Source organism: Ctenopharyngodon idella, chromosome 15, assembly GCF_019924925.1.
Source record: "Ctenopharyngodon idella isolate HZGC_01 chromosome 15, HZGC01, whole genome shotgun sequence".
Classification (NCBI taxonomy): Eukaryota; Metazoa; Chordata; class Actinopteri; order Cypriniformes; family Xenocyprididae; genus Ctenopharyngodon; species Ctenopharyngodon idella.
In genome coordinates, this window is record NC_067234.1 from 24,405,404 (window position 1) to 24,432,567 (window position 27,164).

General features: G+C 36.5%; 1 protein-coding gene across 1 annotated transcript in view; it reads left to right on the plus strand.

Moving 5' to 3' along the window:
• The window catches only part of tyw1 (tRNA-yW synthesizing protein 1 homolog (S. cerevisiae)), a 70,284-nt gene that overhangs the window by 36,993 nt on the left and 6,127 nt on the right, over positions 1-27,164 (plus strand). Inside the window, exons 12-15 of the mRNA XM_051862553.1 lie at positions 2,806-2,983; positions 6,091-6,226; positions 14,939-15,049; positions 24,053-24,220. Coding sequence (XP_051718513.1) covers positions 2,806-2,983; positions 6,091-6,226; positions 14,939-15,049; positions 24,053-24,220 — 593 coding nt within the window. The remainder of the gene's footprint in view (positions 1-2,805; positions 2,984-6,090; positions 6,227-14,938; positions 15,050-24,052; positions 24,221-27,164) is intronic.

The following is a 27,164-nucleotide window of genomic DNA, read 5'->3' on the forward strand; positions in this document are numbered from 1 at the left end:
TTAACCGTTTCTCCCATTTTAATTTGCAGAGAAACCTTTAAGATATTTTTTGATCGGTTGATTTTGCTCAAAAGGGTAAAAGACTGAGACTCAGTGGTACTTTAAAAACTTTGGCATTTGTGCAACTCAACCTGGAGTGTTTTTCCCAGAAACATTGTTAGCCAACTAAGTTTCACTGTTACCAATATAGTTTAATGATTCTGTGATTCATGAAACCATAGTTTGAAAAAGCAAAGCTGTGTGATTGAAACTGCATCTCTCAGCATGTGCATAGAACCAGAGTTTATTGTTAGTATGACCTGTACTGTATTCCAGAAAGCAATGTTATCTTAACGTCACATGTAACCTGAAAAGCGTTATACAGATCCACCTTTTTCCTGAGTAAACGAAGAGCACCACCATGAGGAATTCCAACTTCCGTTTAGATGCTGTCCTGTTCCCATCTCCATAGGAACATATTGTCAAAACGGGGTAAAAAGAGAGTCTGAGTGAACTAAACAGAAACTTTTTGAACATTACTAAAAATAAAATTGTGCACAGGGTTTATCTGTGCTGTTGTTGGCTGCTACATAACCGCAATAAACTCTTGGAAAGTATGTGTTTTAAGCACCAGCGAATCTGAAGAGAATGTTCATATACAGCACTGTATTCCTTGCATTTTATGCTAGACTGGCAAGAGAAAACATCTATGGCTTGCAGCACTTACGTTAAAATACTCCCCAAATAGCGTATATGTGTGCTCTAATCATTTTGAGGACAAAATCCCGCAAACTTGATCCTGATCGGGAGCTGCATGTAGGATATGAGCGCTCATATGTTTTCAGTAACTTCGGACACCTTTGTGTCATTATGCGCTCGTTAAACTTTGAGTGAGGTTCTAAAAAAAACAAAAACGGTCATTGCTACACTGTAAAGTGATGGCACTGTGGAGCCATGTGCTTTTTAAACCATTTTTGTAGGTTTAACAAGGCATTATCAGCTTGAAAAATACCTAATTTGACTAGAAACACTGGAGACTGGAAATGTAAAGCATCATTCCAGTACAAGTCGGGCGAGACTTCTGCGTTCAGAAGAAGGTGGATAAATGTGAAAAAAAAACTCTTGGTTAATTAACCCAAACCTTACTCTGGTTATACCGGTTCCAAAAACGCTGCCAACAGTAAGTTGAATCAATCCAGAGTATGTTCACAGTGAAACACAGACATTCTCAACAGCTTCAAATCCAGGAGTCAGTCACCAGTGCTTTATATATATTTAGTGAGAAATGTCATGCCCACTGGAGCCTCAGCAGTACATGCATGCACTGAATTCCTCTGAAGTAAAGTAACTGGAGCAGGTTATGTTCAGAAAGTAAATTGCTATGGCTACTTGCATAGAAAGTTACCTCCGTTTTTTTTTAAAACTGGAAATTGAGATTATCCGCCTAGTTATCCATAAACTTACCCGGGTATGTTGCATAACCTGCTTTCTGGAATATCCCCCTGCGCTTAAATCATGCCCTTGAGCAAAATAAGCAAGCTAACATGCAGTACACTCTATATGTCATTCCGTATACATGCAAATTTCATTTTACATCTTTTAGTTTTTCAGTCGAATGAAAGCACCTTGTTTGAATAGTGCACATGTGTGAATGTGCTCCAATACCATTGACAAATATTGAATCTGACATCTAGAAATAAAGCAAAACAATGGAGAGCAAAAATAATGTAGTCCTCACATTTTTTTTATTTACAGCAATAATCTGACATTAATTTGATCTCGAACTAGTGCTGGGCTGTATACCGGTTCATATGGTATACCGGTTTCAATTTCGAGACCGATATGTATTTTTCAAAAACCGCCATACCGGTGCGTAGCTGAAACAGCTGCTGTATCTATTCAATGGCCATGAAGTGCTATGTAGAGTGTATAGAGAGCGGACTTCTATTAACTGCATACCCTTCTTACACTAATGGAAACAAATTTATAACACAACAATAAATAACTCACAAAACTAACTCTTTAATACTGCAAATACCATGTAGAGCTATATGATTTCTGCTGTGCAGAAAACACGGATGAAATCACAAAATCCAGTCACAAATAGAACTTACTGTATAAAGATAGAAATAGTATAGAAAGATAGAAATAGTATAGAAAGATAGAAATAGTATAGAAATATACTATTATATTATATATACAGTAATAGAGATAATAATAATCATAATAATAATAACACAGTTTATTAAAACACAAACTCAAAGGTCTTCATTGAAATTACAGAAATTGCACAGTAAAAATTTAGCCTACTTATTAATATTATTAATTTAATTATATATATATATATATATATATATAATATGTCGTGATATATCGTGAAACCGCCAGAATCTTAAAAAAAAAAAAAAAACGTGATACAGATTTTTGGTCAAACCGCCCAGCACTATCTCGAACTAAATTAGAAATTATTACTCCATCACATGACAATTGGTACATGACAATTAACCAGAGTTCGATACTATTTTACCGACGTGATCTGAATGAATTGTTACAATGGTTTTTGGAAACTATTTTGACTAGCAAGATAATTTCTCCAATGATGCATCGTACTACGATAGTTAAGCAGTATGGAAAATGCACCTCAGCTTGACATCAGCTCAACCAATGGTGTAAGTTAGGGGTGGGGTTCATTCGCCAATGGCAGATTTGAGGACTGTTTGGAAAACAATACTGTTTGTGGCCCTAGTTGCTAAGAAATTAAAACACTTTAGCTTTAATAATATCTCTTTACATTTTCACTTTGTGGTGTGTTTTATCACTTGACAGGAGTTCCAGGTGTGCGTCCCGAGCGTTTTGAAGAGGGCCTTACAGTGAAGCACTGTGCTCTGTCTCTGGTGGGCGAACCCATCATGTATCCTGAGATCAACTCCTTTCTCCGACTGCTTCACCAACAGAGCATATCCAGCTTCTTAGTCACCAATGCCCAGTTCCCTGAGGAGATCAGGTGGGAACATATATTCAGAATCTTGGAGATTAAATGAAAAATCGGCTACTGAAAAAACATCTGTAAACCACTAATCTTAATATTGTCGGGACACATTCCCCTCAATGTTTATGATGGTTATGGCCCTGATTGTGGGTGCAAACTTTTATGATTTATCATGTCGTATATCATTCAGTGATTCTGATGTGGTGCCTACAGACACAGCCTTTTTTGTATGCATTTGTTCTCTGTATATCTGCAGTAGTTGTAACTGCTGAACATCCCCCAGCTTGAAGTTTTCCCTCAGTCTTTGAAGTCCCACTCGGGCTGCAACAGGACTGATAAGCCATAATCAGGCCCTGAATTGCAAATCACAGTTTCTTTGACTCCCAGCTCCTCCAATTCCACTAGATTGTGAGTTTTCAGGAGCAGCCAAAAAGCTATTTGCTATCTCTCTCTTACTGCTCCCCAGCTTAATGCAAAATACATCCTCACCTCTTTCTTCCGACTGCTGCACGCTGAATCCTCACAGGTCAGGCAGGTTATCTGAGGGTGAGGGGACGTCAGTTCAGCTGATGGAATATCATGTTGGCACTGTGCTGAGGAAGTGAGAAACACTTGTCAATCGTTGTTGTTTAATCTCGTAGCTGCGAGCTTCGTCACGCTGCTTTGCTGAGGCAGGCCTTTTCTGAGTGATAAACAAACCAACAGAAGCAAAAAATGATATTCACTGAGGGTCTTAGCATCAAGCCTTCCCTCTCAAAAATTCTTTCTCAAATGGCATTATAATGAGATCCTAGACCTGCTGCTTTACTCATATCAGTATGCTAATTTTTTTTTATTGTGTTCGTTTCTGGAGGAAAGGATGAAATGGTACACCGGCACAAGCCTCTAACAACTCAAGATAACCAGTTATACTTAAACTTTTTTTTTTTTTGCTTTTTCTCATCATCTTGGTTGGTTTATATATTTAAAGAGCTGGTATATTGGCTTTAGAGTTTAGTATCACAATACATGACACTGAACAACTGAAACTGAAAGGAAGAATACAAAAAAAAAAAGTTAAACCATGTAAAAAAAGATAACACTATAAGATCTCATTAACATTAGTTAATGCATTAACTAACATTGCCTAACAATGAGCAATACACTTGTTACTGTATTTATTAAAATTTGTTAATGTTCATTAATAAAAATACAACTGGATTTTTAGTCCATGTTGGCTCACGTGAACATGTTGGCTATATGAACATATACAACTTTTGATTGATTTAATGTATTAGTAAATGTTGAAATTAATGACAAATGGAACTTTATTGTAAAGTGTCTTTATTGTAAAAAGAAGAAAAGGCTGGAGAAACAAGTACAGGCCCAAACAAGATAAATTGATTGCAGACACAATAGAGAGTAAGAATGATGATAAGAACATAAACATTTCAATAATCCTGAGTAAACTTAAGTTTTAATTAGGTTTTGAAGATGGAGGGCAGTCTGAACTTGGAAACTGTTAATAAATTGGCAGAGCAGTAGAGGAGTGGAATCAGATCATCTTAATATTGTTTTTGGCAAGAGCAGTTTTACAGAAGTGGAGGAAAGAACGAGGTATTTAATGTGCAAACTGAGGTTGAAGATCACATCTAGAATGTAGAGGTGTACGATTAATTGTAAAAAGATCGCGATCTCGATTCAAGCACCCACGCGATCTTACTTCATTAATGACAACGATTCTTCTGCGTCTTTTAAACTTTTAACAAAATCATACCGGAACATTTAAATCTGTGTTCGTGCTGCCAGAGCCAGAGAGAGCCGTTTTAAACCACACACTAGTTATTTCTGTGTTACAAATATTCACATTATCACAGAAGTACTGAGATATAAGTTTTAAGGTAGTATATAAACACTGATGTCTACGATAGTGATCAAAATAGAGCAAACTACCTTTTGAAACGAACTTGCCGTGTCAAATAACGGTTGTATCAATTACATCTAATTCCACTAGGTGGCGACAACTGACTGTTAAAAATGTATTTGTCATTGAATCATTAATTCAAAAGATTCATTCAAAAACACTGATTCATTCAGTAATGAAACAAGTATTTATTAATGAGTCACTGAATTTTATTTAGAATCGTGCAACTCTACTAGAATGGCACAATAGGTGAAGGCTTTAACAAAACTTCTAAACACAGATAAGAGTGATTTATAGATAAGTTTTGTCAGGGTTGTTTTAGAACGTTAGCTGCTGTACATATTTTGACATCATGGATACAAGGGGAAGCATATAAATTAAAAAAAGGAAAGGCCCCAGAACTGAGCCCTGGGGGACATCGTGAGCAATGGGTGCTGGATTTGATTTCTTTATCAGTAGAAATTGATGCCTTTAATGAATGATGATAACCAGTGGAGAGCAGTGTCAGTGATGCCAAATGCCAATTTGTGGAAACTATTGTGGCAGGTAGTATCAAAAGCCTTGCTAAGAGGACAAAAATAACCAAGATCTATTGAGTTTCTTCACAATGTATGTGAATCCACTTTTTTCAAGATGTTTCGTAAGATTATTCCAATGTTTGAAGGAGACACAGGGTCAGCTTGTTCGTTCTGAAAACCGGTGGGTGAATTGACTCGTCCTCGTTACCTATAGGGAAACCACAGAGTTATCATTCAGATAGATACCTTCCCTTTGTACTGCATAGTGGGTGGCTACATTTACACTGTAGACACTGACAGCCCCTCATTAGAAATACCATGTCTTCACTAAAATGATGATAGGGTGATCTAGTTGGACAGTCCAGAGCTGAACTGAGTGATTGAGTTTTTTATTTGGCTAATGCAGCTCTGGCAGTTGTTGGTATGGTACATTGTCTGAACGTACACATTAGCTAGTCCTGGCTTAACTCCAGTTTTCATATCACATCACTCAGTTGCGTATTGCTTTATTGTGTTGTACACATGCACAGTGACAAAGAATGCAGTACAATAGGGCCACTTGCTCTGGCTGGCCAGAAACGGTTTAGATCGTGATGCTTATGCACTCCAATTTTCTTCAGTCTTGTTAATATGTTAAAAAGCAAGACTTTCTGTGCTCAATATTAATTTTATTCTCCCTCCAACTCTTTCTCTATTTATAGGAATCTTGTACCTGTTACACAACTTTATGTCAGCGTTGATGCCAGCACTAAGGACAGTCTGAAGAAAATTGACCGTCCCCTCTTCAAAGACTTCTGGCAGCGCTTTTTGGACAGTCTCAGAGCACTTGGTGAAAAGGTAGGTCCACTTTACCGTAGTCCAGATAAAACAAAAGAGTTTTGACTGTGTTAGAACTGTTTATTTGTTTTAAGCTTGTAATATTGCCATCTCACTGACTTCATAATACTACAACCTGAAAAGCACATCCAGATGGGGGAAAAAAATCATAAATTCCGGTGTTAGTGGTGAGACTATTGTTCTAGACTGATAAATAAGTCATCTTTTGCATTCGTAATCTGAAAGAAGTCCTTTTTTAGGACCGACTGTTGTCAACAATTACCCATTTTAACCCAAATAGAACTGCATTATCAAGAGTACAAGACCCAGGGTAACACTGTGTGTCTCTTGTGATCTTTAAATAGTGTATAGATCTTAATGAATCAGCACATCAACACCATTGCTCTTAAATGACTTGTATTGACACTAATAATCATTGTGTCTGTGCACATGTAATGAAGACAGAAAGAGACTGTTACTTATTCAGAATCATTCAACTCTCCCCAGTCGCTAAAGTCAACATTTATTAAGTGTTTTACAAGATTAATAGTTCCGTTGTGCATTACTGCATGCAAAGCTCAGTTGTCGCTGGCCCTAAAAATGATCGTTTAATTGCCAAAAGCTGTTTACCTCTCGCTTCTCTTCATTTATTATTTTTCCTGTAATTCATATCAGGCCTGTACACTCTGGTATCGAAATCCCTGCTATCGATTGTTAATTCCAAACATAATGACCGCAAAGCCCCGGGATTGATTTCATCTTAACCCAAATCCTCTGATTTATCTGAGTAATAAGAGCAAAACGTGCTTCGTCTCTAACAATGTCTTTTTTTTTTACGTCAGAAATAGGTGTTGAATAAAAGTCAGCGGATGCCTTCAAATGATTTAACTGTGCTATTGAGGTGAAGTTCTGTTAAAAATGCGAGCCTGATAAAGTGGATGCGTAGGTGCGGTCCGTCAATGGCTCTTCTTATTCGGGGGTTCAGCAAGCTGTGATGACAAAAGCAGTTTGTTACACTGAGGCCTTGGCATTACTGCTTAATGATTTTAAGTGCCATCATTCAGAGATGATTCACTGTGTCTGTAACTTCTGTGTGTGTGTGCCTGTACATATGTGCATATGTGAGTCATAAAAAGGAAGACACAAGAACAGAAAGTGCTCTTCTGTTTTCTAATGAGTTGAGATCACCTGCAGTGTCACTTTCTGACTGAAGAGAGCAAGTCGACACTGATGGCACTGTAGACAGCAGGATTGTGAGGCATTCAAGATTGTGCTTTTATCCAAAGCGACTTACAAATAAAAGAAGCAATAAACCAAGGGAATAAATGGTTTTTTTTTTTTAAGATAAACATGTCTCATGCCATTCAAACTGCCCATTCCTGTTTCAGTGGGTGATTTGTGACCAGAATAAGCAGCAGTTTCACCAGACTTTATGCTGATAGTAAAACTCTGTCTTTGTGAGACGAGAGAGAATTTCATGTGGCTGACACCTGCTGTGGCTTCATCACTTAAACTTCACCTGTCTAGACTGACACCGTTTCCTTAGGCAGTTTGTCTACCATTATGCATACTCATTTTTCTATGGCTTATTCATCACTCTCACTTCTAAAATATTTAATTACAATGCATTTGTTTCTGGCTTCTATTTGTCAGAGATAAATAAGATGCAAGTATAAAAACAAAATTATTAATGGCTGTTTTATTCTCAACATTCATCATCCTAACAGTTATATTCCATTTTTTTTTTCCCCTTTCTCCCTGTAACTAACATTTACGTCCTCATTAATTTTGTTGGTGTGCATTCTGCTTAATTGGTTCTCAAGTATTGGCCAGCAGTCTGTATATATTATAATCCTGTTTACATTAATTTTGTGGTGTTGTTTTTTAATCAGGCCAATGCTTCTAGGTTCTATGTCAGAACGCTGACTCATTATTGGCCGGCTCCTGCGTCAGCAGCACACGCATGCGTCGTGGTGCTCACATGTACAGCGTCGGCCAATACTGAGCCGGCATTCTGACGTAGAACCTGGGAGCGTTGCACTGTGTGTTTACTACATGAATAGCGTAGGAGACTGACATGGAAGAGAAGAAATTGTTGAATAAAGTTGTTGTTTTTGTTTTGTTTTTGCACACACAAAGTATTCTTATCGCTTCGTAACATTAAGGTTGAACCACTGTAGTCACGTAGACTATTTTAACAATCTCTTTGCTACCTTTCTGGGCCTTGAAAAGTGCAATGATGTTGCTGCCTATGTGTGGTTCAGAAATCTCTCGGATTTCATCAAAAATATCTTGATTCATTTTCTGAGGATGAACGAAGGTCTTGAGGGTAATTACTTAATGACAGGAGTTTCATTTTTGGGTGAACTAACCCTTTAATGACCTTGAAAAGGAATTAGTAGATATTAATTAGTAGAATTAGTATACCTTGAAATCAGTTAGTAGATACAATAAAACAACAATAGAACAAGTTCAACAATAGAAATTAACATCCCCATATTGTTTGGTTTTGATAGGATTCTTATTTTGAAATCAAATCTGTACTAATCTTTTTATCTGTTAGTTGATGTCAATTAGCAACATTGTTTATATATACACACCTGATTAAGTTGGCAAAACTCAAACAATTTTGAATTGCTCAACTTGAAATTGCTCTTATTTGAGTAAGCTAATTCATACATTTAAATCATACATTTAACTTAAAATTATCATGTAATCTCAACTTAAATACTTTTAGTAGTGGCTAGCTTTAACTAATTCAGTAAATGCTAACTTGCTAATTGGTAACACTATGACGTTTTTAAGTGCAAATAGTGCGTTCATACAGAAAATTCCAAAAAGAAAAAGTGCACTTTAAATACCTGGATGATGCACTAAATTAACAAAAAAAAACAAAGTGTGGAATGTTGGACACTTCATGCACTCAACTGTTGCAGCTTTAATTAAGTTGTGGAGGAAGAGGGGGGATCAGACTCCGATGTTTAATGACAAAATAAACGTATAAAATTCATACACTACATGGATGAGTACATAGTGTATAAGTGCATAGTGTATAGTGCGTCATTCGGGACGCAACTAATGCTTTGATAGCATTACCTTAGCATAACAATTGCAGAATGAGTACGGCAATATAGAACATTTAACATATACCTAAATTAGCATAGCAAACATTAACCTCTACTAAATATCCCACTTAACATTATTCTTGCACAAAAAAACATTATGTAACACTTAATTTTAGCATTTACTCTGCCTTTCGAGTGTCATGGCAAAGCATGCTGGGAAATAGAATTCCAGCCCAATTTCAGTTAAATTTAAGTTTGTCTAAATTAAAAGAAACAAGTTCATAAAACTCAAAACAGTGAAACAATTCAGATTACTTAAAATGTCAGTTTTGTGAACTCAAAAAAAGAGAAAGTTCTAAATACTCAAAGTTAATTTGATTGAACTAATTTGTTTAATTTAAGTTTACCCTACTCAAACCAATTAAATATTTTGAGCGTTAGGGTTTACAGTGTGTGCGCATGTGTATGTATGTATGTATATGATATTTATGATAAACGACAAATATATAAAGTGGTTTTCATAAATGATTCTTATTGATTCTTGCTCAGAAAGAGAAATTCTGTAAGACAGAAAAATGCTGTGTACTGTACTTCAGTGGAAGGACTTTAAGGGTAATTAAGGTAGAGGCAGAATCCTTTGGGAGATGCTGGAATGGACTCCGGTCTCTGACACTTTTCTTGTTTTTTCTTTCTGTGTGTAGTTTGCACCATTTTATCTCAATGTACTTTGCAGCAGAGCAGGAAAACATTCTTTTTTTGAGCAAGAACAAAGATGCATTTGAACATATTTTTCTTCACATAATGAGTGCCTTTTATTGTGTGTGATTGTCTATTGGACACACACACACATAAATAAACTGCAAAATAGTAGGACCTTATGTTTTTTAAAGTTTGAAGAATAAACCATTGCTGTAGTACACTTGTGTTAAAGCACCTTATTAGAGATTATGTACTATGAAGTACAATGAAATTGATGATGAAAGACACAAAATTGTTATTGCACATTTAAATAGTTTCAGCTCTCACAAATGCACAGAGAGAGGTGTAAGGCAGCAGTGTTTGCCAGGGATTCAGGAAGTGAGTGATCGACTTGCTGTGGTTTTAATATGGGACCCCTGAATGATGGGAGTCAATAAAGCTGGCTTTATGGGGTCATTAGTCTTCAGATATGTCAGATCAAAATTTCAGTACCTTGATTTTTGAAGTCAATATGAAATGTCATTTGTAGCTCATTTCTGTAATGTGAAGTTTATTTCAATGAGAAAAAAATGTAATGCAAGGTGTCATTTTATTCATTGGGAATCGATTGGATTTTTTTTCTTTTGGAATAGCGTGCCGTACACCAGTGAATTGTGTAAACTTGAACATTTATTAAGGAAGTAAATGCTCACTTTTAATTTCAGTTTGACTTTAAACATGACTCAAAAAATCTGTTCTCTTCTGTATGCAGCAGGCGATGTTTGTCCTTTGCTTGATTGAGCTCAGAAAAGTCAACAAATTTTATATAGTAAAGTTTGAGTATCTGGAACAGTTTTACTTCAGAATAATGAACTTCATCTGACTTTAGTTGCAGTTCTGTATTCAGTTGGAGGCACATCAACACTGAGATGCAAACAAGTTCTTTATTAAATATTGAAGATGTGTGTTTATGAAGAAAATCCATTTGAATTTCTTTTTAAGTATTCCATGTCTCTACAAATCAGAGACTGAGGTTTCTGCATGCCCTTGCATGGTTGAGTGGTGTAGAGTTTAGTTCAGTGCACATAGACAGAACTCATCCCTCCATACTAAGTGTGCCCTTGTGATCTCTAGCTCTCAGGCTGGATAAGTGCCGTTCTTTGAAATGCATTGCTTGGCCGTCTTGTTTTCTGAGGAAATAGTACAAGTACAGCACATGACAGATGAAGATGTCCTGGATTTACCTGGTACCTTTTCAGCATTCCTATTGGACTAATTTCCTATTGGTTTTGATCTGTGTGGAAACATTTGACAATCCTGCCCTGCTATTTGATTGCCAGTTTTTTTTTTTTTTTTTTTTTTTTTTTTTTTTTTCCTCCTCAGGAGCAAGCTGTTTGTGTGTAATTGGTCCTGCTCTTTTAAGACCTTTTGTTAAGCTGAAAATACCAGTGGTGAACAGAGGCCAGACAGAAAATTTGTAATGTGTTTTATAACTTTCTGCTGCCATTTCTTAGTATTTGTCTGTTCTGATTCTGCTGATTTCAGAGGGTACAAAATAAACGGGTTTCCAAGTCACAGGAATGTTATTTGCTATAGATGCTAGTTTAATATGATGCAGCAATTTTAGATTCGTAACTAGTTTTTGTCACCGTATCGGTGTGGCTTTACAACACGCATGGCACAGGAGACTCAAGGAAACAATCTTTAATAAACTAAATGATCACTCAGGAAAACTACTGAACAGAAAAAAATAAGTCTTACTACACAAGCATAAACGACAAAGAACTGAAGGCTTATATACACAAGGGAGGATAATGAACAGAACAGGGAACGGGTGTGTAACTCGTGACTCACTATAGAAACCAATAAGGAAAGGAACACAGGTGGACAAACAGGGAAACCAAGTCACAATGACACTAAAACAGAACTATACAGAACATAGCCGTTACAGATTTTTTTCTTTTTTCTTTAGAAAATACCAGGGTGTTTTGGAGAGTTGCCACAGCGTTGCTATATAGTTGCTAAGGTGTTCTGCGAGGTTTTAGTCCATTAGCGATGTTTCCTTCCAAATTTCAAATTTAGTTTATGTAGAATGTTACAGAATATTAACCAGAACATTAATACAGAATGTTAACCATTCTAAAACTTTTGTTACATTTTTTTTTTTTAAGAGAGCAAAATATCCACTTCGCTTGTTGCAAAATTGAGTGATTTAGTCACATGACATGTTGAGGCAAAGTAACATGACTTTTATTGTGCATGTAGAAATTTGTTTGAATTTGTTGACTTGCTGAAAAAAAATCCCACTGGAATTATTCTTGTGTATTATTGTTCTTTTTGTTTCTTTCTTTGTTTAAAATATGAATATTTTTATACATTTTATTGTTTTTTTTTTTTGTTTTTTTTAACACACTTTTTGGAAATTTCATCCACCCAGCATTTTTTAAATCCAGTATTCCAAAATTCACATTTAAAATGTGGATTGAAAGTTGGCAAAATGTTAATTTGATTGATTTGAAGAAATGTCTCTTTGAAGCAAAGAAGCAAACCATATCTGGGAACCAGAATATCCGTTTCAAAAGTCTTCAAAAAGTCTAATGGATTTTTTTCACCTGTTTTATCATCTCCCATACATAAATTGTAGATTTGATTGCTTGTAAAAGTAATGGCCCTCCACAACAACCTGCACAGTTGATATTATTCTTGTCTTGTGTATTTTGTAAGCATATTTGATATTTATTATATGATGTAGAGAGGATATCTTAGTAGTGGTAGCTTTCAAAATACTCTGCTGCTTTTTTGGTTGATTTAGGACAAAAATATTTAAATGTAAGAGATGGCTTTAATTGATTTCCGCAAATATGTGCAATAATAATAGTGAGGCTTGGCTTCAGACAAAGCTCTGTGTCAGCACTTTTTCACTCACTTTTACTATGTTGGCATGCTGCTGTTCTGGTCTAGCATGTGGCTGTCAGTTTTTACGGAGCCCTGCTCACCTTCTGCCTGATTCAGCCTCAGGTGTGGGACGGATGAAGATCTCTTGGCAGGTTTAAAACGGGTTGCTGCTCTAAATACCCTCACCCGCTGCCACATCACTCCAATTATCCGTCTCTCATGTCCGTCCTTCTCTCTCCGGTTCATGCACACATATGTGAGCACACCTGTGAAGGCCAGGTCCTCCCCAGCTTTCGCTGGCTTCCATCTCCCCCATCCTTCCCTGCCTTGCAAATCCACTAGTTAGCATGGATCAGGAACAGGAATGGATCAGGAATGCGTTGACATCTGTACTCTGACAGAAACCAACCACCCATGCAAAGGCATTCAGTCTATAGGGATGGACATGGTTATTCTGAGCAATGTCAGACTGTGACAGTCGGACTGTTTGATTGACAAGGTGCAATAACAGGAACGGGAGGCATGAGTGTCCATTATCACTCGCTGTGTTTTGTGTGGTCTTCCTCCCCTCAGGGCATCAGCGTGTGAGGGTCTGTGAGTAATGATGTTGGCCGGAGCGCTCCGAACTCTAGGACCCCAGGGCCAGACACTGAAGGCTGAAGCTTGGAGAAGCTCTCCTATTAAAAAGTCTTGCTCCTTTTCTCCATGTTCACCTGACTCTCTTGTCAATAATAACATTAAGCATCGTCAGCAACATTACGTTGATGCAATAGCTAGAAATGGAACATCCCACTTTAAGCTCTGAATTATTCGTCAGTTATGGGATGTGCTGGATATTTTCATACCTTCATTACATCAGGTTTTGATAGATATTCATTTATTTCCATAGGTGTATGCTTGGGCTGTCACCATCAGTAAACTTTGGCGGGTTTATATGATTAATTTCATTGTTTATTTTGTCACTTATCTTGTCTTTTATTTTGTTTACTTTATTATGTCATTAATTACTCACCCTCATGTCGTTCCACACCTGTAAGACCTTCGTTCATCTTCAGAACACAAATTAAGATATTTTTGATAAAATCCGATGGCTCAGTGAGGCCTCCATTGCCAGCAAGATAATTAACACTTTCATATGCCCAGAAAGCTACTAAAGACATATTTAAAACAGTTCATGTGACTACAGTGGTTCAACCTTAATGTTATAAAGTGACGAGAATACTTTTTGTGCTCCAAAAAAACAAAGTAACGACTTTATTCAACAATATCTAGTGAGGGGTGATTTCAAAACACGTTACATTTCTATGGAAGCTTGTTTCCACCACTAAATAAAAAATAAAAAAGGTAATTGCGACCTTTTTATCTCGCAATTCTATCTTTTTTTCTCACAGTTGCAAGTTTTATATCTCGCAATTCTGACTTATTTTCTCTGAATTGCGAGTTTCTCACAATTCTGACTATAACTCACAATTCTCACTTTGTAACTCGCAATTGTTATAAAGTCAGAATTGCGAGATATGAACTCAATTCTGAGAAAAAAATGTTTGTATCTTGCAATTCTGACTTTATAACATGCAATTGTGAGTTTTTTTATCTCGCAATTCTGACTGTATAACTCGCAATTGGGGGAAAAAAAAAAAAAAAGTCAGAATTGCGAGATAAAAAGTTGCAATTACCTTTATTTTTTATTCAGTGGCTGAAACAAGCTTCCATACATTTCAGTAGTCTCTATTGCTGTAATTAAATCATATTTTTATATCATCCACCCTTCTTTTTTTGCAGATAATGCGACCATGGTCGACCACTGATTTTTTTATTTTTTTTTATTTTTTATATTTCACCAGCAAATCCTTTAATTTTAAAATCATTTACTTTCTTCAAACACATTCCTTATTTATTGATTCATTAGTGCATGCTTTTCCAAGAGACACAATTTGTCTTTGTAATTTTTTCTTTCATTGATCATGTGGTTTCACTCAGAAATGCATTAGGTTATGGAAGTGGGTTGCAAGTATCATTTGGTATTCTCAAACCCCAGTGCATTGGATTAATTAAGCAGTAATTTGACAGCTCCTTCTTGTGTTTCCTCTTCTAGCAACAGCGTACGGTGTACAGACTGACCCTGGTGAAGGCCTGGAATGTGGATGAGCTGAAGGCCTACTCAGATCTCATCGCCCTTGGCCAGCCAGATTTCATCGAGGTCAAGGTATGCTTTTGGCCCGCCTAATTCAGGCATCTGCTTCTAATGAGGGTCTCTGAACCCTTTTGGGTTTAATAGGTAAATCTTTATTAAGCTATTGCTAGAATCCCAAGTATTTTCTCCTAATCCTTTTTTGCAGAAAAACAAGGTAATGTCCAGGCTCATTAAATTCATTCTCTGTCCTAATGCATTCACGAAAGCCAATGAATCAAGATTGGATTGATTTTTATCTCAGATGAACTTGTAGTGTTTTCAGCAGGAGCTATGAAATGTTGTAACTGAAGCCCTGTGCTACAGCAATTTTGACTTGAATGCTACATTATTAAAGGATATTAAACTTTAAAAATATCTTCTTGGAATTGCTGTATCAAGTATCTTTCACAATTTTAGTGCATTCTGTTATGATATTTGTTACGTAATGTGTATTTTCACCCATATTAAAATAGCTTTTTAGAGGTTAAGATTGATTTGCATTAAAATGGTTCATATCAGTTCAGTTTATGCCAGTTAAATGAAAAGTTTACCTAAGAATGAAAATTTTCATTGTCATTTTCAAACCCGTATGACACAAAAGGAGAATTTTTTTTTTTTTTTTTTTTTTTTTTTATAAATGTTCTCTTCACTCTTTTCCATATAATTACATTTGGCACTGAAGCTTTAAAGAAAACACCCAAAAGCATCACATAAATGATCCATGACTGGGTTATTTTGCAAGTGTTTTGCCATATGATAGCTTTAAGTAATGAACAAACTCAAATTTAAGTCATATTCACTGACTTAAATTTGAGTGAGCTGTTAACCTCTGAGACTGCTAAATCAATGAGTTGAACTCAAGAAGCAGATTAGTCATGAGTTCGTAAACAAACCATTCAGAATTTGAAGACTGGGTCTACGTTGTTTTTTACAGATTCGCCTATGAATCACTTCTGTAATGAAATCTCAGTAATAATGACTTAAATTTGTCTGTTCTTGACACAAAGCTTCAGATAACTTTGAATATAGTGCACATTTTATAGATCACTTTTAGTGTATATATATATATATATATATATAAAATGATAATAGACATTTGCGAACTGCACAACATATAAAAAAAGAGTTCAAAAAGGCTTGAAATAACCAACGCTGTCACATATCATTTATGCTAAGATGGTGCCCACAAATACCATCAATACAGCCAGCTAAGTCGACCTGGCTTCCAAAAAAAATTATGCAGACAAGTATGTGTAAGGAAATATTGTTTCAAAATCTTACATTTTTAATAGAATTTTTAAAATCAAAATCGCAATACTGACCAAAAATCATAATAGTTTTTTTTTTTTTTTTTTTTTTTTTTTTGTCCATATCACACAGCCCTAAATTTAGGTGAATTTTCTTTTAATTTTGTTAAAGGAGGAGCCATAAGTCGTTACTTTCAGAATGTAGTTTACGCTTCATCCCATTTATCTAATGATCCATGAAGATCAAGGCTGAGTCAGTCCTCCATGAAATGCCAAGATTGTAGCTTTTAAATAGTGAACTAGTGACTTTAATGGCTTTTTAATGAAATGTTAGTTTTTAATCAGCAAATAAACCCCTTCTCCTAGTTAATCAACCTGTCTTCAAGATTAATGCAATTGACTAAACTGATTAAATCTCTCCTCATCTCAGCTAGTTTTTCTTTGCCTCAGTGCATCTGGAGTTTGTTGACCTGTGTAATTACAATGTACTGGTTTAATTGTATTGATAACTGATTCATTCATGACCTCATGCATCCCAGACCACCAGATGATGGACACATTGTTTTGTTGAATATCTAAGAAGTTCTTACCGTTCCTCCAGGTGGAAAAACAATCTTTCACGTCTGTTAATTTACAGTTTTATTCATCCTTGTTTCTCCTCTTTTCCCTGTTCAGCTGCAATTTGCATTAATTCTTTCAGGTATTTCTTCTCTCCTGCACTCTTATCTTCACATTAGCAGGTTTTTTCAAATGGAGGGAAAGGGGGTGGGGGGTGGGGGGGCTGTTACATAGAGAACCACAGAATTGCCCATAATCTCATTACGAGTCAACAGCCAGTCATGTGACCGGTGTGCACCTGCCCCGTAGGGAGCCCGCCTCAGCGCATTCACATTCAAAGCAGAGCCACTCCAAAGTAAAGCCGACTTCAACTATGACATGCTGTTACCTAGCAACAATAATCGCCCACTTTGATAGACCGCAGAAGGCGAGGATTTATGCCGCCTTCTATGGGATAAAATAAAGGCTATGAAAAAGTGAGGAAAATATTGCTGAGTTTACCCAAACAGAGGCAGGCTGTCTAAATCTCTGAGCCTGCATTCACCTTTTAATAAATTGTCAGTCAGTCATTTTGTGCATTAACAAGGTATCCGGTATATGGGAAGCATGAAGCTGAGAGCATGTTGTTGAAGCAGTTAAATCTGGCTAAAGTTCCTTCTTTTAATTAAAAAGTGGCGGTTTTGTAGTCATTGCATTCACAGTATCCATTTTATCCATTTCTTGGGAATCAAACCCATGAACCCTTGGCATCGTTAGTTCCATGTTCTGTTTTGAGCTAAAGGGACTTACCTTAGCCACAACTTTAAAAGTCATCCTTTTTGTTTATAGCACTTATTTTGCTCTTTAATTAGAGTAATGATGGCTTCATTCATGCCAAGAGCTGGGCAACAAGTTTCTCATTGTAATTAGACATTGTTTATATGTAGCCAGACATCAAATTTCTTGACATCTCATTTACTTCTATAGCACACCAGTGACCCAGTCATCAAACAACCAGCAGTGGCAACTTTGTTTTGTGTGCGTTTGGCCACTTTTATAGACGTGAAACAGAGTGGTGATATATGCAGAGGTTAATTAAGTTTGGTGGTAGCCGAGCAAGTTTGATATGTTTCTGTGAGTTATGGAGGCGTTCAGCCCCCTCCAGCTGTTCGGCCCAAGTGCAGCTCCTCGCCTTGCAGTAATTACAGCGCCCAACAGCTGCTCTTTACCTCTCACATTTCCCAACACCTTTGTGTGCCCTTTTTTTATTTTGTACATGCAGGATCTGCCAGACCTGCTGCATATATTTACTCAAACTGTCAGACAACAGATGTTTTGTTGTTGTTGTTGTTTATTTAGATTTTATATTTACATTTGTTTGAAATAATGCACATTAAATCGTGCCCAGTAAGACCAGAAATACGCGTCATGACTTAATTTTATTAATTCTATAGTCTAAATTACAAATAAAACACTAAAATTAGTCATTTTAAATGGTAATAGTGAATTTATGCATCACTACTTTTTTAATGTACAGTATGAAAAGTGTATATTCATTTTGAGATTTTCTAAACATTACATTTAGCAGTGTTAATTTAGTAGGTCTCATTCACTAAGCGTGCATATGCACAGATTTGTGCATGAAATCTCTGTACAAACGTCTTATATCATGTCTTATAAATGTGTTAAGGTGAAATTTTATTTTTATATATATATATATATATATATATATATATATATACATATATACATATACATATATAATTATACAGTGTTGGGAGTAACGCATTACAAGTAACCCGAGTTACGTAATCAGATTACTTTTTTTTCTAGTAACTAGTAATATAACGCATTACTTGTAAATTTACAACAAAATATCTGAGTTACTTTTTCTAATAAGCAACTCAAGTTACTTTTTCCCATTTATTGATTGACAGCTCTCCTGTACCCCCGTTGAGAGAAATCGTGAGTGCAGAGGTGTAGTGTGCGCTGTGTGAATATGATGGTTATTCTAGACTAGTTCTAGACTAAATGTGAACATACATTACAATTTACTGATTTACTTCTTCTCCTGTGTCCTATTCTTTTGTATTTCAGAATGGCAGCACATAGCATGAAGAATCATTTTCACGCATGAATTGGCACTGACCTTAACCTCAGTGTAAGTTTTTGGGATGTGCTGGAGGAGACTTTACAGAGTGCTCACCTCTTGCATTGTCAATACGAGATCTTTACCAAAAAATTATGCACCTCTCGATGGAAATAAATGTTGTGATGTTATTTCCATCAAGAGGTGCATCATTTTTTGGTCAAGATCTTGAAATGCAAGAGGTGAGCACTCTGTACTACTCCAGTACATCCCAAAGATTTTCAATAAGATTAAGGTCTGGACTCAGAGGTGCTAATTCATGTGTGAAAATGATTTTTCGTGCTCTCTGAACCATTCTTTCACAGTTTTAACCCTGGTGAATCTTGACATTGTCATCCTGGAATATGGCCATGATGTGTCTTCCTACATGGTTGTTTAAGAAATGAAAAGCTACACACTCCATCTTTAAGGGTTAAAAGAACCGTTGCCAAACATATAACATGCGAGAAACATGATAATCACTGTAATAATGATCCATTCATAGATTCTTAAGTATTTGCCTATCAAAATCCAAACAGCAACTTTTTTTTTTTTTGGCCGGGCAGTGTGTATATATGTGTATGTATATGTATATGTATATGTATATATATATATATATATATATATATATATATGTATATATGTGTATGTATATGTATATGTGTATATATATATATATATATATATATATATATATATATATATATATATATATATATATATATATATATATATATATATATAATATTATAGAGAGAGAGAGACATACTCTGTACTCATTTACTGTGTATATACAATAAAAGAGTAAGAAAAGGTGTTATAGCTCGAGCTGGAATTTTCATGAAGATGCAGATTCGTGTATGTAGAGCTGGCCAATCAGAGGTCTCTAATCTGGGTCTGTATTAAAGGTGTTTTGATCATGGCATTGCTCAAGGATCTTGCAGGCGAGATCACGTCTTTAGGGAGCACCATGTTTACTGAGAGCGATGAAAGGAAAGGGTATGCGGAAAGCCCTTATATGGTTTATATATGTTTTATGCAAATTACTAACCGCAGGCATGCGGTCGCTCATTTAGAATACTCCAAATTCATTAACGTTCGAATAAGGTTGAATTCTCCTGTGCCTGTAAATATGAATAATTCACACAATTATTAGTGACTGAGAGCCAGTGTTTTTAAAGTTTAACTTTAAGTATGCGTCAGAAGATGGCAAAGCTGATCTGAATGATAAATATTAATACAATGTATTGATGTTTATTGAAAATGTATTGGTGAAATAAATTGATATAAAAAAAAAATGCATCTGAAATGGTACCGATATATTGTGCATCGCATCCCTAATGACATGTAATGATACAGTTTGGATTTGTAGTTTAAGGACTCCATGTGTAACGCAGAGTCTGTCCTGTTCCTGTCTCCAGCACTGAGGAATCATCCTCTTTAGGCAGTTATTGATCAAACCATTATTCCTGCACAATTAGAGCATCTCAGAGGTGTTAGTCCTGACACAAAGTTGGACAGTCTGTGCTGGGCTCTCAAATGATCTCCACCTTAGTTATTAAAAAGGTTCGACATTTGAGGACACTAAATTTTTGGATGACACTATTAGAGTATTATTCATCAACCACTAAACCCACATGCAGTTAAAAGATTTTTCATAGCGCCTTTATCAGTTCAACTTTATCAGTGTATAAACATATGGTTATTTGACTTATTAGAATCAGATTGTTCCTGTGACAGGAAATCTGTAGCATTGTTAGTTGGCGTAGACAGGCTGAAGAAACGCCCTCACTTTCCTCGCCTCATTGATTTATCAAGGCATTTCTGTAGGTAACCATTATTCTCTATGGCTACAAAGTGGCCAGATAAGAACTGGGCTCATTAATTCTGTACCAGACCCCGAAAATCAGCTTTGGACATCAGCCATGGCCCAGAAGGCAGGGATGAGGAAAGCAAGAAACCTGTCCTTTCATTTCAATTCAATTCAATTCACATTTATTTGTATAGCGCTTTTCACAATACATATCGTTTCAAAGCAGCTTTACAGAGAATGCATGTCAACATTACAATTTGGAGAATGCAGTTAGCTAATAATGTAATAATTTAGGCAATTAATTTACAATCACTGTTAGCAATTTAATTGAAGGTAGAAGCAAAGAGCTCCTGGAAAAATGAATTACATATTAACAATAATTAGGATATATAGAAATTTGCGAATGTGCGTGTTGATCCAGATGTTGCATCTTCTGAAGTCCTCGCAGGAGTTGGCGCCGTCTCTTCAATTTCTTCTGTCTTTTCTGTCCTCAGAGAGGAATGAAATGCACTGGGATGCTAATAGAGCCATAATGCATTATAATACTTATCTGCTCATAGTTATACCTGTAAAGAGTGATAATGCATTAATACACATGAAAAACAACCAATTTAATTTGTTATATTGCGTTATACTCTTTAAATGTGAGACTATGATTATGTGAGAATTATAGTGTATTATAAGTCTGCAGTTATTTGTGAAAAGATGGCATTGTGAAGACAAAACAGATTGCAAATCAACTTTGCATATGTATACTATAAAAACAATATAATATTATTAACAACAACTATTTTATTAATCTAATGACTATTGTTATTTTCAAAATATAGAGAGAAAACTAATTAAAGTTCAGTTCTGAATATTAATTATTTGACAATTGCACATGAATAATCTATCAATTATGAAAAAACAGTATTGTGAATAATCTCTCATTATGAATATCTTTATAATTATACTTATTTATATACATAATTATAAGCCATTAGCTTCAGGTAAAAGAAAGCTGTGAGAAATTCTGTATGAATCATTCGCTTACATAATGCCTCTTGTGATGAATGTTTAATGTATTATTGCACTCAGTATTCACATTATTTAGAATTTAATATGCTTTTAATCTCCATTATTTTGGTTAGTTTCTGAACCATTTAAGCCATTGATGCATTGTTTACAGTTATGATGTATCTGATATCTTTCATATGTCATCTCTTTTTTGATTCTCTCAGCGCCTTGGAGATGTTCATCTATCGATTGTGCAGCGTAATAGAGTGCTAACAGCTTCTAGTGATGAAGACTGAAATAAGATAAAGCCTCACAGAATGGGTTTTCACTCTATCACAGAATGAGTAATGTCTTTTCAACAGCACAGCTACACCTACACACAAGCAGACCCATGAACTGATGGTGGCCATGCTACAAATGAGTTCATTTTCATCCAGTGGTGTGTCGTAACTTGTTTGGTTGCAAAGGACTATTAATGACCGCTTTTCATAGTGTGTGTGAAGGTTCAAATGGAGTACGTGACCTGACTTGACACCAGTTCGTTTCGGTATCCAGTCAGACATCAGAGTTCATGATGACAGAAATTGTGTTATTAATGTAAACTGAATTTTCATTCCCAGCATGTGGTACATGCAGCCTTCATAGCCTGTTTGTCCTGATTACAGCAACATCTATGAGGTGTGACGTGAATGCTGTCCTGTCGTGTGTGTGTGTGTAGGTGTTGAATGAGATGATCTGGTCGTCTCAGTCTCCATCATCCTTAGAAAAACCAAATCAGCCTCCACGCGCCGCTGTGTCTTTGGGCTGTGTGTGCGCTGATATGATTCAGAGTGTTTTTGTGTCCCTTTTTTGAACAGAGGCACAGTTAAATCTAAAACAGAGTCAGGCCAGTATCAGCTGTATTTGAAAAAGCATGTTTGTGAAAACTACAAGAGGCAGTGCGTTACAGTGATTTTACCACGGCTGAGTGGTCTTATGTGCAATCCAAAGTGGAAAACCTAAAGCTCATTTAAAAGTGCAGTAAGTGGTATTTGAACTACGTTATTGGACATTGTTGATATTTGAAATCAACCCAAACAAACACACCCCTCTCTTCAGTCGGACTCAAACCACTGCCCGATCGCTGCTGGCATGCGAGGTGAATACACTACCAATGACGCTAAACACCTCATTCTCTAGCAGTCATCAGTGTGCAGTAGTTTATCTGCACAACTCTCACTATCTGGCCTCTGTTACACAAGCAATGCGAGTGGATGTCTGTTTATCACAGCTGACGCACAACAAAATGCTTCAACAAAAATAAAGCACAGTTGATGAACGAACGACAAGGAAGCACAAAAACTGAACATGCAGTACACGAGTAAATACAAAGTGTTCGTTGTTAGTCGCAAACAGCACAGCAGCTCCAGACAATCAAAACCCAGTGTACTCCCATAAGAAGCGGGATCAAAGCAGTTTTCAGGCCTTCCCTCTTAGCTCTCTCCAGCGCTGGAAAGCTTTTCTAATATAACCGGGTCCTAAAGCGCTTGCCCAGGCATAAACCTTCATTCCACTGATATTCTTTTGAGCTGTTTTTTGTGTCCCATTTCTCGTTCTGCAGTTAGTTTTTTTTTTCTTTTTTTTTTTTTTTCTTATTTTCAAATCTCCCTATTGCTCGTTCTCTCTCCTCGACTGTCATACACCCCCTGATTCTGATTGGTTAGACGTTTGTTGTTGGACACTCAGCATTTTCAATACCAAGGAAAAAACTGTCATATAGTTATTTTTAATACTATCTTATAATTCGGCAGCAGGTAAATTAGGCTGCTGTCACTTTAAGACCTGACGCACTGATCCATTATACCGTTACACATGCGTTTTCTTTCACAATTGTTTACGTTCACTTAAAACAAAACTGACTGTTTACGTGACTACTAACCAAGACTGGCATTTTGATATTATTTTGTGTATTTGACTGTTTAAGTGCAATATGCAGCAAAAAAGAACTTAATTTAGCACTGAGAGGCAGCTTTGTGCGCACACTTTGAGTGTGAGCACAAAATCTGCGGGAATAAGTAAAATTACGTGCAGTACGCACAGTCCTATGCCAAAATTCAAGCCCTGTAACCAACAATATTCATCCAGAGCAAATGAAACAAGTGAGTGAGGGGAGGCGGGTGTGTGTGTCAACTCACTGTCGGAGAGATTAAAGAGCGAGAAAGGCGCAGCTGGTAGAATTGAATCTGTTTTATGATTTTTATCATGCAATGTTTTCTAACTTTTGCATGCCATTTAATAACTTCACCCCTTTTGTCTTTTTGCCCTTCCACCAGGGAGTGACGTACTGTGGCGAGAGCACAGCCAGTAGCCTGACAATGGCTAACGTACCCTGGCACGAGGAGGTCGTCTACTTCGTGCAGCAGCTGGCCAACCTGCTCCCAGATTATGAAATTGCCTGCGAACATGAGCACTCCAATTGTCTGTTACTTGCACACCACAAGGTAACCCTTCACAGACACACTTGGCACAAAGCTGCTGTTCTGCTCCTGCACAGTTTTGTCGAAACACGTACTCGTGCTTGTACTGTAATTTCTCTTTCCGACCACTTAAAGGTGTTACAAATAAAGATGCTACTTCCATTTCTGTAAATGTCATTGAAAAAAAAGTGTTGATATGGGCACTTGCATTAAACTGCCATTCAGGTGAAGGGTTAAACCTTCCTTCCTGTATTTTTATGCTGTCTCCTGACACAGCGCTAGTCATTCTTGCAGCCGCTCTTGTTTTACATTTGTTTCTTGTGACAGCTTCTCTAATGGTTTGCGTGGGCAGTGAGCCCTTACCAGCACTCTTCTCTCACAAACAAAAAACATATTTATGTGCAAGTGTTATATGGTACTTCAATATCCTTTTATGATTTGCTATTTGTATTCTGAAATCAAGTACCATAAATGTATGCATGTGATTCTGTGGTGAATATTTCTGTTATCAACTTCACATACACAGTGGATGGTTTCCCTTACTAAAGACACAAAGCCTTCTGTTTTTCCTGCTTAAAAAACATCTTAAACCAGTCTTTTCAGATCCTCCAAAAGCCTGGTCAGGTTTTGTTTTTTGTTTTTTAGAGGGGTTTTGGCCACTTGTGAGCCAGCCAAGCTAGGAAAATCCATCTGGTCAACCTGAAGACTTGCTTAGCCTGAGAAAAAGCTGAGAAAAGCTTAAAGGGTTAGTTCACCCAAAAATGAAAATTCTGTCATTTATTACTCACCCTCATGGCGTTCCACACCTGTAAGACCTTCGTTAATCTTCGGAATACAAATTAAGATATTTTTGTTGAAATCCGATGGCTCAGTGGCTCAGTGTGTCGAATCAGCGGTTCGGAGCACCAAAGTCACGTGATTTCAGCAGTTTGACACGCGATCCGAATCATGACTCGATACACTGATTCATAACGCTCCAAAGCTTCCTGAAGCAGTGTTTTATGTGTGTTGTTTTGTTTTTTTGGCACACCAAAAATATTCTCGTCTCTTTATAATATTAATATTGAACCACTGTACTCACAGGAACTGATTTAAATATGTTTTTAGTACATTAATGGATCTTGAGAGAGGAAATGTCATTGCTGGCTGTGGAGGCCTCATTGAGCCATCGGATTTAATCAAAAATATCTTAATTTGTCTTACGGATGTGGAACGCTATGAGGGTGAGTAATAAATGACATTATTTTCATTTTTGGGTGACCTAACCCTTTAAACCACCTAAGTTTGGTTTAAAGGGATAGTTCACACAAAAATTAAAATTCTGTCATCATTTACTCACACTCATGTCGTCCTAACCTGTATGACTTTTTTCTTCTGTGGAACAAAGATGATATTTTGAAAAATGTTTCAGCTGCTTTTATCCAAATAATAAAAGTCAGTGGCGTCCAAACCTTTAAACTCTAAAAATGAGTATAGGAAGTAAATTATAGCATGTAAGTCAGGGTTAAACATGGATTTAATCCATACAACTTTACTTCTGAAGCAACACTATCACTTTGGATAATTCTCAAATAAAAGCATCAACACACATATACACAGACTTCATCAAATACGGGTGCATTTTAATAATCAGTGAGAACAAGTCATTTACACTAGTTTTTCTGTATTTTAATTTGGACTTGAAAAGCATCTTTTGCTCTGTATTTTACCCAGTTAACTCCATACTGTGCTTTGAAACAGCCAACATTTATTGAACAATTCTGATTGGTTGCATTTATTATTATATGATTTTTTTTTTTTTTTTTTTTTGACAAACTGATTGTTTTCCTTAAAGTCACGGGTGTCAAATACTATATTTACTCACAATTATATATAACTCACAATTGCGATTCTGAGGGAAAAAAAGTAAGGATTGTGAGATAAAAACTTGCAATTAACTTTTATATTTTTTTTATTCCATGGCAGAAACAAGCTTCCATAAAATACTGCAACAAACTTCTCTTGTTTTTCAATTTCCATTCTGTTTACTTCCCTTTGTTGGACATCTTCCTCATGTACTATCTTGATTTCTAAATAATCCCATTAGTTCATTCAGCTTCCTTACTCATCCTAGGCACGGAGAGCTCTTTTATGTGCAAGGGACTGTAATTACATGTGTTCACCTGTTTACATCCTTTAAAACCCCTCTATTCATTTCCTATCTCATGATGCAGAGCTACAAACATGACAGCTATAAATGAGCTGCAGTAGTGGAGAGCCATAGTCGGTGTGAGTCCCCAGAGCAAACCTCCACTCAAGCCCACACAGGCATGAGAAGGTGCTCAGTCCTCCACTGCCTCATCATCAGCTGTCTGGAAAGAAGGCAAAGAGGTTTGTTGGTGGCCAGCCGAGAAGGCTGGATGCGAGACTTATGAGGGTAGTGCCCTAATACGGTGATAACAGCAAAAAAAGACTAATGAAGGACTTTCTTTTCTTAGGCGTGTGATTTGTTGGATGAAGATTAGGGCCGTACGGGACAGAACTTCAGCCTCCTCATGGCATTATGAGCCAATTATATTATGGGTAGAATGTGCACGATGTCCCTCCGCATTCATGATTTGCTGGGGAAGATGCTCCAATAAATTTCACAGATCTATTCATCCTACTTACAGGATTAGTTCACTTTCAAATGAAAATTAGCCCAAGCTTTACTCTCCCTCAAGCCATCCTAGGTGTGTATGACTTTCTTCTTTCTTATGAACACAGTCAGAGATATATTAATAAATATCCTGATGCATCCAAGCTTTATAATGGCAGTGAGCGGGATCAACGAGTATGAGCTGAAGAAACTGCTTCCATCCATCATAAACATACTCCACACGGCTCCGCAGTGTTAATAAAGGCCTTCTAAAGCGAAGAGATGCATTTGTGTAAAAAGCGTCAGTTAAGCTTTTTTCCATAAGTTGAATAGGGAAGGCATAGGACATAT